Source organism: Camelus dromedarius, chromosome 19 (genome assembly GCF_036321535.1).
Source record: "Camelus dromedarius isolate mCamDro1 chromosome 19, mCamDro1.pat, whole genome shotgun sequence".
In the NCBI taxonomy this organism is placed as follows: domain Eukaryota; kingdom Metazoa; phylum Chordata; class Mammalia; order Artiodactyla; family Camelidae; genus Camelus; species Camelus dromedarius.
This window is the reverse complement of record NC_087454.1, coordinates 13,589,526-13,602,742: the sequence shown is the minus strand read 5'-3', so window position 1 is coordinate 13,602,742 and position 13,217 is coordinate 13,589,526. Positions and strand designations below refer to the sequence as shown.

The following is a 13,217-nucleotide window of genomic DNA, read 5'->3' as shown; positions in this document are numbered from 1 at the left end:
TCCAAATGGCCAATAAACATATAAAAAAGATGCTCAACATCATTAGTCATCATGGAAATGCAGACTAAAACCATACTGAAGTACCATCGCCACCACCAGACTGGCAAAAGTTAGAAGTCTGACCATATCAAGTATTGGCAAGAATGGAGAACAACCACACTCATCTGTTACTGGTGGGAGTGAACACCTGGCACATCCATTTGGGAAAAGAGTTCAGTATTACCAAGCAAAGTATGAAACTGTACACACTTGTGACCCAATAATTCAACTCCTAGGTACATATCCTAAAACAACTCTGACACACGTCCACCAGAAAGCATGTTCAAAATATTCAGAGACGCACTGCACAGGAAAACAAAACACTGGGAAAACTCAAAACTCTATCAATAATAAAGTGGATAAACTAACAGATTCATTTAAGGAAATACTATGAATGGTCAGCGTTATTTCACATCCATCAACGTGGATAAATCTAAAAGCAAAATGCTGAGAAAAGGCAGCAAATCTCAGAACACAAACAGTGTAAGTCCAACAAACACAGTTTAAAACAGGGCAAAACTAAACAACACATTGTTTAGAGGTACATTTAAGAGACGACAAATTTACTAATAAAAGGAAGGGAATGACTCACCAAAGTCAGGATAAAGATTACTTCTGGGGATATGACAAAAAGGAACACACAGCGGTTTCCAAGGTCTTGACTATGCCTTCTTTCTTACGCTGGGTGGGGGGTTAAGTTTATTACCCTTACTTAAACTGTACATGTTTCATAAACTCATTTATGTAAGATACATTTCACAGTAAAAATCAATGTGGTAGGGGGTGAGTTTGAGAGTGAAGTTAGGAAATGGATAATCTTAAAGGTTTCTCGGGAAAGGCAAGAAGAAAAATAGGACAATAGCTAAAAGGGGTGCACGGAGCTAATCAGACCTGAGCGTGTTTAAATACCAATAAAAAGACATCAGTGCAGTTGGAGAGGTTGAAAATATAAACAGATGAGGCAACAATTTATAGAATGAAGGTTCTAAAAAGGTGGATAGAGTAAGATTCAGAGCAGATATGAGAAAGGATAATTCTTTCATTTTAACTTGAACAACAAAGCAAGAGCCAAGGATTATATGCCCATTTCCCCTGATAAACTGTAATTCCCTTGATGGCCAGACATCATTAGCATCCAGAACAGTGCTGAGGGGCAGAGAGGAGAAAAGAGGAAAGGACTGTTTCAGATTGTTCCAGAATGTATGGACTGGATTCCCTGGGAAGAGTATGTTGTTAATACTTAACAGATATTCAAATTACCTATTAGCTAACTTCACACATACTCAAATACCTATTAGAAAAATCTACATTAAAGTTTCATTCTTTATTAGATAAATTCAAAACATTATGATGCTAAAAGTCCAACTGACTTTCTTTGATAACATACTGAATATTTGTAATATTAAGAATCTTTTAAAAGCTAATTTCCTAAAAGTAATTCTTATGTCACTTATAAAAGAAAAAAAAGTCAATTTCCACTTACTTAATTGAGTTTCTAAAGTGGTCTTCAGCCGGATTTTTTACAGTACAACTGTTCAGAAGCCATAAATCTGCGTCTGATGCATTTTCTATTAAAAACATAAATATGAAAAAGAAAAGTAAGTATCACATTTCATCAGTCAAAAATATCCAAGTGCTTACTCAGATGGCACTGGGCCCACAGGGGGAGAGCAGAGAGAGCTAGCGAACAGAATCAGGTAAACAGGCAATTACAAAGCAGTAGGTAACTCCTCTAATATGGAAACAGTGATGAGAAATAAGTATTAAAATATACAACCTGTGCTAGTATCTTCCCATTTACAATATAAAGAGGATAAGCATTTTCTTCCTGTATTTTCAATCCTGTGAGTATTTAATAACTTCCAAAAACTAAAGTGAAATTGGCCGAATCTCAACATGAAATTAAGTACTCCTTTTTGGTCTGTGTGTTCTTATTTTTCAGGCACGTGTATTATCATACACTGAACATTCTTCAGCTTGAGAAGTTATTAAAAACATAATCTGTCTTCCACGAAAAAAATACTGACTTACATCAAAGTGAGCCGTTTATTTCTCTAAGTTGACTGGATATTGCTGTATAAGATACTAAACTCACCAGCAAGGCAACCAATCACGTAAGCTCATCTTGTTTACCGAAATGAATCTGAAAACGCCTGTAATGTCTGATGCTATTCCAAAACCGCCCTGCCGCCTAAAAGGACTTAAACATTAAAACAGGGTTACACCAATGAAAGGAAAACCCAAACTGAAAACTGCAGCACTTTCAAGGGTCTTTCAATAAGAACAGAAGCTAAGGCCAAAAGACAGGAAGAATTAAGGACACAGGGATGTCTGTGTGCACCTTCTCTCCCTGGGAAGGAGCTTTAGGTGAGAGCACTATGTGAGCGCAACGGCGAGCACAGCAAAGTTCCTAGTAACTTGGCAATACTTCTTCCCGCATTTTATTACAAAAACAGTAAAAAATTTTTATAAAGAGGTAAGATCCAAAACTTCTTGAAATGCTAACAAGCCAAGGGAAGGGCCTCATTACTGAGTGTCAGCTGAATACTGGACCCTCCTAACTTGTCTCACTCCTTCCATTCATCCTCCCCACCCCTACCCGTAGTCGACCTCCCCATCCAGAGCGTCTTTTGTGAAACATACACCTGATGACGTCACTTGCCTGCTCAAACTCAGAAATGCTGGAGTATTCACCTACTTCCTCTAGTTCCCTCCAAATTATTCCCCACGATGCCACCTAAAAGATACTCCCCTAATATCAATCTGATCATAGTAATTTTTCCTACTAGTGATTTCCAGTTGGTATTCAAGACCTATCCAGATCTCCATCTCCCCAACTTCAGTCTTCACTTCTCCCTACAGTCATCTGTTCCTCCAGACACACCAAACTGAATTTCTCAAGCTCGCACTACTTCATTTGCCTAAAAAACCTTTATTTTCTTCACAGAATGACAATTCCTACCCTTCTGCCATCCACCTGGCCTACTCCTATTCATCATTCAGCTTCACCTAGATGTCTGTTAGATGCCTCTTCTCTGCATCCTGTAATAGACTGTTCTCACACTTCACAATTCTGTATTAAGATAATTCATTTTTCCAGCCTGTCTTTATTACTACTTAAGAGATACTAAAGACAACATTTTTATCTGCTGCTCTCAGGATGTCCAGGTCCTAACACAGGGATGGGTACAGAACAGACATTCAAGTGACCATGGAACACTAAACAATGCACAAGTAGGTAGAAGAAAAAAGAAGAAGATGGGATAATGTGTGGGAACACATGCATATGGTTTGTTAGATGCCTTCTACCAATTTCCTAAAGCTCTGAAGGCCACACTGATCCTCTGAAGTAAGCTTCAAGGTAGTCACCAATTTCTTTAACAAATATTTAGGACTGAGACTTTGTCTTATTCACAGCTACATCCCCAGCACTTATTACAGTGTCTCACACATGGCAGACACTCATTAAATATTTACTGAAGGAATGTTGAAATTTGAAAGAGAAGGAATACTATGAGCAATGTATTATGCACAGAATAAAGACACGGATGTCTGTTAGCTAATGATAAACAATATAGCAACTGCAGATTTATTTCAAGCAAACAAACAAAAATCAAAATATAGGACAATCCATGCCAGATGCCAACTCTGTATCCTAGCACATTCTTCTCCTTGGTCACCTTAGAGCCATCAGACAACCCTTATCACACCTCTAACAAAAAAGCCCACTCAAGAACTCCAGCAACATATAAAGCAAATGACTTTACTTTGTCTAGAATTTTGCCAGTGTTGAAATGTACTGACTTTAAAAATAGAGTGACTACTATGCTTGGTGATCCAGTCACTGCAACCCACAGGAATCCTGTGAATACACTAAAATGCCCACAAAATTACCTAACTTTGTAGTAACCACCCCCCAAAAGAGAATTTCCTTTCTCCAATGAACACAGAAGTTTCTTATCCAATTATTTCTCAACTCAGTTTTGTGTTAATACATCTTATTTAATATTGTCAAAGACTACTTACAAGCATAAATCAGTCAACAACCAAAACACAATGAGGATTTACTATGTGCCAGGCTCTGTTCTAGGTACCAGGGATATGGCTGTGAAAAGGGTGTCCACCCTCAAGGAGTTTACAGCCTTAAACAGGAAGTCTGATGAAAACAAACAAAACAGGGAAACAAGCAAGATGATTTCAGGTATCGGTCAATGGTATTAGGATGATTAAAGAGGGTAATGAACAAAGAGTAATTGTGGGGTTGTTGGTCACCCTTAGAAGTTTAAATCTAAGTTGAGATCTAAATAATGGGAAGGAATCTGCCATGCAAAGATCAGAAGAAAGAGCATTCCAAGGAGAAAATGCCGCAAGTGCAAAGGCCATGAAACAGGACAGAGCTTGTCGCGTTCCAGGAAGAGAGACCAGTGTGACTGGACACAGGGAGAGCGGGGAGAGAAAGGTCTCAGAGGGAGGCAGGGACCGGATGATGCTGCTAAGTTAACAACTTTACATTTATTCTAAGAATAATGAGAAGTCACCACTGGGTTTCAAACATGAACTAATTTCTACTCAGAAATACCATTCTGGAAATACTGTGAGGAAGAGCCTACAGATGGGCCAAGAGTAAAAGAAGTGAGGAAAAAAGTAATGACAAGAAAGCCAGTTGGAAGCTGACACACTGGTCTAAGCATAAGTGAAAGACATGGTAACCGGGACTGGGGTTACAGCAATGGTGAGGCTGAGAAGTGAACAGATGTAGATTTTGGAGGCAGAATCAAGAGAACTCACTGATAAATTACATATGAATCATGCAAGAAGAAATCAAGTAGGATTCCTAAGCACATGGAAGGGATTCTGGCCTGAGCATCGGTTGTTTGCAGCACCATTTACTGAGATGAGGACAGTTTGGAAAGAGAGATTTGGGGAACCGAGAATCAATAGTTTTGTTCTGGCCATGTTATGTTTGAGAGCCCTATTAAATATTCAACTAGAAATACTGATCAGCTGTTTGTATATGATGAAATCAAAGCTCATGGGAGTCTTCCAGGCTGGAGATACAACTGGGAAAAATCAAAACCCTTAAAAAAAAAAAAAATCTGAACTTACAGGAATGGACGCACTAATTTAAGAAGATAATGTTGGGGGCGGGGAGGACATTGAGTCATTTAAAGGTCTGATGGAGGAGTTGAGGTGGGAAAAGGATATTGAAAAGGAATAGGCCATAGGATAAGAGGATAAAAACTAGGGAACCTGGTGTCATAGAAATCCAGAGAAGGAAGTATTTGAAAAAGGAGTAATCAATTGTGTTAACTGCTAAGAATTCAAGAAAGGTATCTGTATAAATATTAGTATTGTTGCCAAAAAAAGCAAGACGATCCTCCACATTTTTTTTCATTTTCCTTTCTCAGTTTTAATTATTTGTTCTGTGCCAGCCCACAATCACTCAGCAAAGGCCCTTTTTTAGGATTTTTAAGTAACACAGAAAAACTCACCACAAGAAGGAAGTGAGGAGGAGAATCGTATATGGCTATTCGCCAGTAAGGAATGTTTATCCCTCATGTTTTGCCCCCTTAGGAACACATTTCCCGGATTTTCAGATGCCATCAACTATAAGAAACACCATCAACTTTGTAAAAGCTTCTTCAAGAGAGGTGGAACACTATACTCATCAAGTTTTAAGATGCATCCCAAGTTCAAATATTAATATAGGAGGCAGGGTGGAGGTGAAATGCATCTGAAACAGAAGAAATAAGCTAGTTTTTGGCATGTCTACCTTAGAGTGGCACCATCCAGAACAATCAGGAAACACCAGGAGACCTGCCTTTCTGAACCTCATCACCTAAAATAAAATAAATGTTCAAATATCCTACCAATAGTAGACAATCTGGTTACTGGATTAAGTATGTGGTAAGAGCAGGTTAAAGCCTTATGGTCTTGCCTGAATCAAAGCATTCATGTCAGGTTCCCCAGTGCCTGGGAGGGGGAAGCAGTCCTAGAGAAGAGCACTTATGGGACAGGACTAGGCAGATGGCCAAGAATGGACCAAGGAAGGAAAAGGCAGTAAGAAGGCACCAATACTGGAGACACAGACCTGGAGAGGACCCAAAATAGAGTTCTACCCACTGTGCAGCTTGTCCTACAGCACTGTCAACCCCTGAAACGCAGCTGAAAATCAGCTGCACATAAGCCAAATACAGCTAATGCCAGAGCTGGGATATCAGGACTGGTGTGAAAGCTACCCACTCCAGGCTTGGCAGACGGAAGATCAGGATGTGATTATTTACAGTCTTTCGTTATTACACACAGTGCTGTAATGAATAGCACTGCACATATATCTTGTTGTATTTTTCCCAGATTACCTTTGGAACCAAGTCCAAAAAAGCAGGACAGTTGGGTCAAAGGATAAATTCATATGTAATTTCCTGACTTACTGTCAAATTTCCCTCCATAAGCGGTGCACCAATTTGCAAACCCATGAGCGATGCAAGAGATTGCCCACTTACCCACAGCACTGCCCACAGAGCGTGCTATCAAACCTTTGTACTTCTGCCAACGTGGTGAGAAACTGGATGCCAGTGCACTTTTAATGTGCATTTCTCTTATTATGAAGGAGTTGAGCATATTTTCATGTTGCAGGATTATATTGTTTTTCCTCCTATTTTCTGTCTGTTTATATCTTTTGCCCATTTTTCTATGGGGCTACAAGAGTCATTTTCATCTTAAGCTGTAATTCACTAATATACGCAAATAAACACACACACACACACACACACACACACACAGGATGTTAATCTTTTGTCTGTAACAGAAGTTACAATATTTTCTCCCAGTTTGTCATTTTACATTTTTATAGTTTCTTCATACTTTATTTCCAGGATATCAAATTTATCATCCTTTTCTCATTGCTTCTGGATTTTAAGTCTTAATTAGAAAGTTTCCTCTACTCCCAAATTACGAAGAAATTCACTCATGTTTTATTTTAATACACATATGGCTTTACATTTAGATCTTTGCTCTATTAGGACTTTATCCTGATATACATTGATCTCATTGATTTTTTAATGCAAAATGAGTTAAGATCCTTTGTTCTCATATCAAATTGGAAAATATTAAAAAGTATGATACTATGGGGAATTTGGCAAGCTCTACTCTGCTGATGGAGTCTACACTGATGAAACTGTCACTGCAACACTGGAACAGCTATTAAAAATTTAAATGTGCATCAGAATTTCTCCTACACATACCTGCACCACAAACACATATTTACATACAAACACACATATACATATACGTGTGTGTGTATATATAAATATATATATATATATACATACATAAATACACACACATTTTAAAATTCACATGGAAGATTTACTGACAAAGCAAAAAACCTGAAAAGTCTACACATCCATTATAAGGAGACAGGTTAAATAAATCATGAGACTGCAGCTAAAGTACCATTAGCTGTTGAAAAAGCAAGATAAATCTGTAAGTGCTAATTCATAGTAATCTTTATTATATCATCAGGTGAAAGCAAGTTGAAGAGTAGACCTTGTATTTCATTTGTGTTTTCAAAAAGAAAAAGAGAAAAGGGGGAATTCTGTTCTAAGTTAAAAAAAAAAAAAAATCCTCAAAGCATACATATGTAACTGAGGTGTTTGCCCTTGGAAGTAAGAGGAAGGTCAGCTGTCCTTCAATACAGCCTTAATATGCAACTTGTATATTCTTTTTCTTTTATTAAACTTGCATGGACACTAATTTTTATAATTTTATTAAGTTTAATCCTGAGAAGGGACACATTAATATTTAATTTAGATCCATGTGCATTATTTGAAATCTAAAAGCATTTAGCTAAACTAAAAAACTAATAAAGTCTTTAAAAATTTTTTTTAAGTTTCTTTTTCCATAGAGCTCAAAATTAATAGTATTCTTTCATTTTAAGGGAAGAATATAAACTACTTTCCTGCTGTGATCCATCATGAAAACAGCAACCTGATACACATTTTCTGGGACTTTCCTCCCCACTGCTGAAAGCTTTCATACTCACTGAACCAAGAAAATGATGGTCACTGACACACTACCCACGTTGCATGTGAGGACAGAGAAACAAATTATTTGTTTTAATCGAAACACATTTACTTTCCCAACTAGTTCTTTCTGTACACAAGATGAATTACTTTTAAATCTAAAGTAATAAAAATCTGACTAGCAATAATGGCAATAGCTAACATCACTGAGTACACATTATGCAGCAATAAGCCAAGCACGCATGTTCTTTCTCCACAACCCCCTCCCATTTAATCCTCCCAATCGGAGGCAGGTTCAACTTTTACTTCAGTTTTACAGAGGGGAATCTAAGGCTTAGACAGGAAAAGTAACTTGCCTAAAATCACACAGTAATAGGGTGGGTCAGGATTAGAAATCCAGACAAACTGACTCCAGAGACTGTAAATTTAAGGAAATTAGAATGCCTCATTAGTGGCTCTTTGCCTCTCATCAAAAATAATGCAGACAATATCTGAAAACAAAATAAAGTAGTATTGCATGGCCTTGAGGTTGCCTCATGGTACTATTTCTAAGAAGACAAATAGCCAGGCTTCAAAAGGAGCTGTCTGCCTATTTCCAAAATCTCCAAGATCTTGAATATGTCAGCTCTTGGCCTTCTGTAATCGGTGAGAGACACGCAAGTAAAGAAAGAATTAATCCTGAGTGCAGAATCATCACTCCCAAGCACAGGCTACTGTCAAAGCCACCCATCTTCCCTTCAGCCTGCAGCTTTCTGCATAATGGTAGCATTACAGAAGAGAGGAGCGTGCTTCACATCAGCACTGCTCAGAGTAAAACATTTCTCTTACACAACCATTCCATTTGCAAGTCAACTAAAGGAACGGCCCACAACAGTAAGAAAAGCCTGGAATTACTTCAATTCGTAGATTTAAGTAGGGCAGTTAAGCCAGTGATACAAATAAGAATTCACTAAGAATATAACAAAGGTGGGGGGAAAGTCTGATTGTTTTGGACCCAACAGCATTTTGGGGGAATTTCTTCACCACAGAACTCTGGAAGACAAGTCAAGTCCAAATGTTTAAATGTCCATCACGCTTAATCATAACCCAGGGAGTTTATTTGTGTAATACAAATTGTTGGGATTTCTACTAAAAACTCAGAGAAAAGAGTATGCTTTAATAAGAACACTTTAAAGCACCTTTGTGGAGCACACTGAAAATACCATCTTAAAACCAATAAGACAAAATAAAAATTCTGGTCCCGGGGTTGATTTCTTCCTTCCACATTTCACATACTGTTCTTTATAGGGACTGTGCAAATGCATGGTGTGGAGACACCGTGTTTTCAAAATCTGTTTTATAAAAGCAATGAAAGTGACCCACGGAAAAGTACTCTCCTTTAACCAGCTAGGGTTGGAGCAGTGGGAGGCTGGGGAGAAAACAGGGAGGAAAAGAGGGAGCAGGAAAGAAGAGGAGGAGAAATGAGAGAGAGAGAGACCGGCACAGAGCACGCACACTCCCAGTCTGAAGCCCACAGAGAAGCAACCCTCCACTGCCTGGTGCTGGTGGCGCTGGGCATGTTTCTGAGTGAGGTCAGCACAGGAGCCGCTGGGGGAGCACTTAGCCTTGGAGGCTGCCTGCGTAACCGGTTTGCTCTTTTACAACAGTCCTACTGAGCACTTCACAGAAGTAAGATGAGGAAACCCAGGGTCAGCTTGAACTGTTTACTGTAACAAGGGAAAAGAACATTTTTTTTCTTCTAAGTGAGAAATCGTAGCTGGCAAAACTCTAACAATAACTAATGAAAATTAATTACATAGCTACATAGACCTGGTCATGATCAAAATCAGAGCATTAGACAGACATCTTTCACTTACTATGTAGAACAGAATATTGCCAATATCCTCTCATCCTCTTTCCAAATTAAACTGTTCTGTTGATCCTCCATTAACTACTTCAGAAGGAACTGCGTCTAAAAAAATCCCTGAAAGATTACCTATTTCTACATGTAAAATAAGTTTATAAACTCAGAAGCAATATACACACCAAAGAGACTTTACAGGGCATTTCATGATTCACCACCCCTCTATCCAAAGCCCTTCTGGATGTTGTGTTCCTGCCACACTGAACTTTTAGGCTCTCAGGCCTGAAGAGTAAAACTCAAAAGTTGAGAAGACCAAAATCTAGTTGGAAAAAAAAAGGGGGGGGACAAAGAATATGAACTGAGAGTTTCTAAAAAAAGAAGCACATACAGCTCTTGAACACACAAAAAGATGTTTAACCCCGTTCTTAATAAATGAAAAGTACAACTGCACTTAAAAAAAAAAAAAAAAACCCTGTGCCATTTTTCTTCACTTCCTATACTGTCAAAAACCCAAAAGTTTGATAACACACTGAGCTGGTGTAACTGAGGAAACAGGCACTCTCATGCATTGCTGATGGGAATACAAACTAGACCACCACGGATGGAGGCAATTTGACAGTATCTTCTGAAACGGCAAGTACACATCCTGTGACAGAGAAGTTCTAAGAATTTAGCCTATGATAAACATACTTGTACAGGTGCAAAGGCATTCATGGCAGCATTTTTTGTAACAGCAAAAGGTGACTGGCTAAAGACATTTTAGTATATTCAGAATTGAGACTTGTTTAGAGCTACCTACAAAAGAAAAAAAAAAAGAATAACCTCTAAGTCCTAATATAAAAAGATCTCCAGGACATACTGTTCAGAGAAAAGAGTAAGACACTAAAAAGTACATACACTATGCTACCATTGGAACTCTAGAAGACATATTCACATTTGCTTGTATTTGCTTTAAAAAAAATTGGGGGTGTGTGTGCCAGCAATGAACAGCAAAGGCTGGGACTGGGAGGAAGCAGTGGAACAGGACTGATGGGAGAAAAGAGGAAGATTTTTCCCTGTATAACTTATTTATTTTTGAACCGATTCAAAAATCAAATATTTTCAAAGCAAAAAAGCAATTGTAAAAAATATAGCTTGTCTTAATCCTACAATCTTGCCATTTCTTTGCTCCCTCTCATACTCAAACATCTCGAAACAAACAGTCCCTCTGTGCCAGCTGTACTCTGTCACCTCCCATTCACTCTTCCACTGTTTCATTCTGATGAAGACCTTTAGCCACTCACCATTTTCCTGAAACCGCTTTCATCAAGGGAATTGATGAACCAGCATGATGTAATCAAACATTCCTTTCTTTATGGTGTTGCTAGCATCAGTCTGTTTTCCTCCTACCTCCCTGGCCTCTCTACTTTATCCATCACTGTCTGCCCTCCACGAATTAGAGTTCCTTAGGACCTCAATTTTGGTTCCCTTCTCCTTGGTCACCAGATGATTCCAACCAATTCTCTCATGGTTTTAAACACCACCAGGACACTGACAGTTGACTCCCAAGTTTACACTACCAGTTCCAACACCCACCTGAGCTCACTACCCAATTCATCCAGTAACATCTCCACTGCAACATACCGAAGAACTATTAACCTTGACACCAACCATTTCTACAACTGAACTCTCAAATGTTCACCCTTGTACTCATCAGGTTCCAGTTAAGAAAAAACAGAAACCACTCTTGGTGTTAAGATAAAAATTAATACAGAAGTGTGGTTACATGAGCAACAGAAAAGTCAAGACACAGAAGGGGGATGGTGAAGCAGCCAGGAATTGATTAACAGCAGGAAAGCTCTACCAGCCTGAGGGCCGAGAGACCCACTGGAGGAGGTGGGATTATGAGAGCCCCGAAGCTGCGATCACTGGGCCAGGGTAAGAGCGACAGCAGGAGCTGCGCCCTGGAGACCAGGACTGCAACAAGGGGCAGAGCTGTCTGACAGGACTGAAGCCACAGGAATGAAAGTGCCACTTCCTGGGACACGGCCCGGAGAGAAGAGAGGGAGGAAACCTCTCTACCTTCTCACTAAGTCCTCCTTCCAGGCTTCCATCAGTGCCTCCTATTGGCCACGTCTACCCACCAAAGCCAAAAGGCAAGGAGGCTGTGGAATGCAGTTTCACGCAGTACAGAGGAAGAGAGGGAACTGACTCTGAGACTCAACCTTACCTCTTGCAGACCTCCCCATCACTATAAATGATATATTTACTCCAATGCTGAAACCAGAAACCTGGAAGTCATCATTAATCATTCCTTGTACCTCACCATCTCCCACAGCAAATCCAAAAACTCTCAAGAGTCCACCTTCAAACAAATGTATGTCTGCCACTTCTCTCCACGGCCCCCCACCGAGATCATTACACAGTCTCCTGCCTCCTGATGGCTGCCATGAAGGCAACTATGAAAACTATCATTTAACCAAAGGAAAGTAGGAGTCGTTTTAACTGGACTATCACGGATAATCTACATATGTGGATAACTGAAAACCAGCTGATAAGACATATACTATTGGCAGCTATTTGCAACTATATTTTGGTAAAGGAGAGAATAAGTCATTATTAAGAATTTACTATAAATCAAAAAATAGTTGTAAAAACAATACAATTTTTTTAGAACAACTTAGCAAAATAAAATTCCAGTGTATTGTTGGACATTTGTTTCACACATTCAAACAAGCCAAATAAACAAACAGCAACTTCATAGACAAAAAAAGGGGAAAAAAATAAACCTTTCACTTTGGCTTTTTTAGCCACCTCATAAAACTCATATAGTGCAGCTAAGTATATAAACAAAAAAAGTTACTGGCATATTGGGAATAAGATTGTTTTTGTTCTTCTTGTGTTTTTCTCCTGAGGTTTTTTTCCCCACTTTGAGATTATAATGAACATGGTCACACCACAAGTAAAGTCGGAAGTAGGACAGAGAACAATCCAAAGGCTGGTCTGGTCATCCAAGATCATTAAAAATGTCTGACCCCTAACAGTACGTTCAAAAATATAAAATGCAAGCTAAAAATTCAAATAAATTTTTCTTTTTAAAGCACTTTTAAGAAAAGAAGCAGGGCCTTGAAAGCTTTCGGGTTTTTTTTTTTTTTTCTTTTCTTCTCCTGTTGCAAATTCACTCTGTGGTTTTGGTTGGGTGGTGGGTGGTGCCACCCACAGGGGGCAGCCAGGGGGGCCTCTCTACTCCAAGGTTAACTACGTTGAGAGTCCGAGATGGGAAGTGAGGAGTGAATGGATCAGGGCATCTTTTTTATCTTCTTTTCCTTTTT

The 13,217-nt window shown here is 38.9% G+C and overlaps 1 protein-coding gene across 6 annotated transcripts in view; it reads right to left on the bottom strand.

The window, feature by feature from the left end:
- Nucleotides 1–13,217, bottom strand: part of CDKAL1 (CDK5 regulatory subunit associated protein 1 like 1) — a 538,667-nt gene that overhangs the window by 447,291 nt on the left and 78,159 nt on the right. For all 6 annotated transcript variants that reach the window (XM_010980113.3, XM_010980118.3, XM_010980114.3 and 3 more), the window contains one exon: nucleotides 1,523–1,607. In XM_010980113.3, the coding sequence (XP_010978415.3) occupies nucleotides 1,523–1,607 (85 nt within the window). The remainder of the gene's footprint in view (nucleotides 1–1,522; nucleotides 1,608–13,217) is intronic.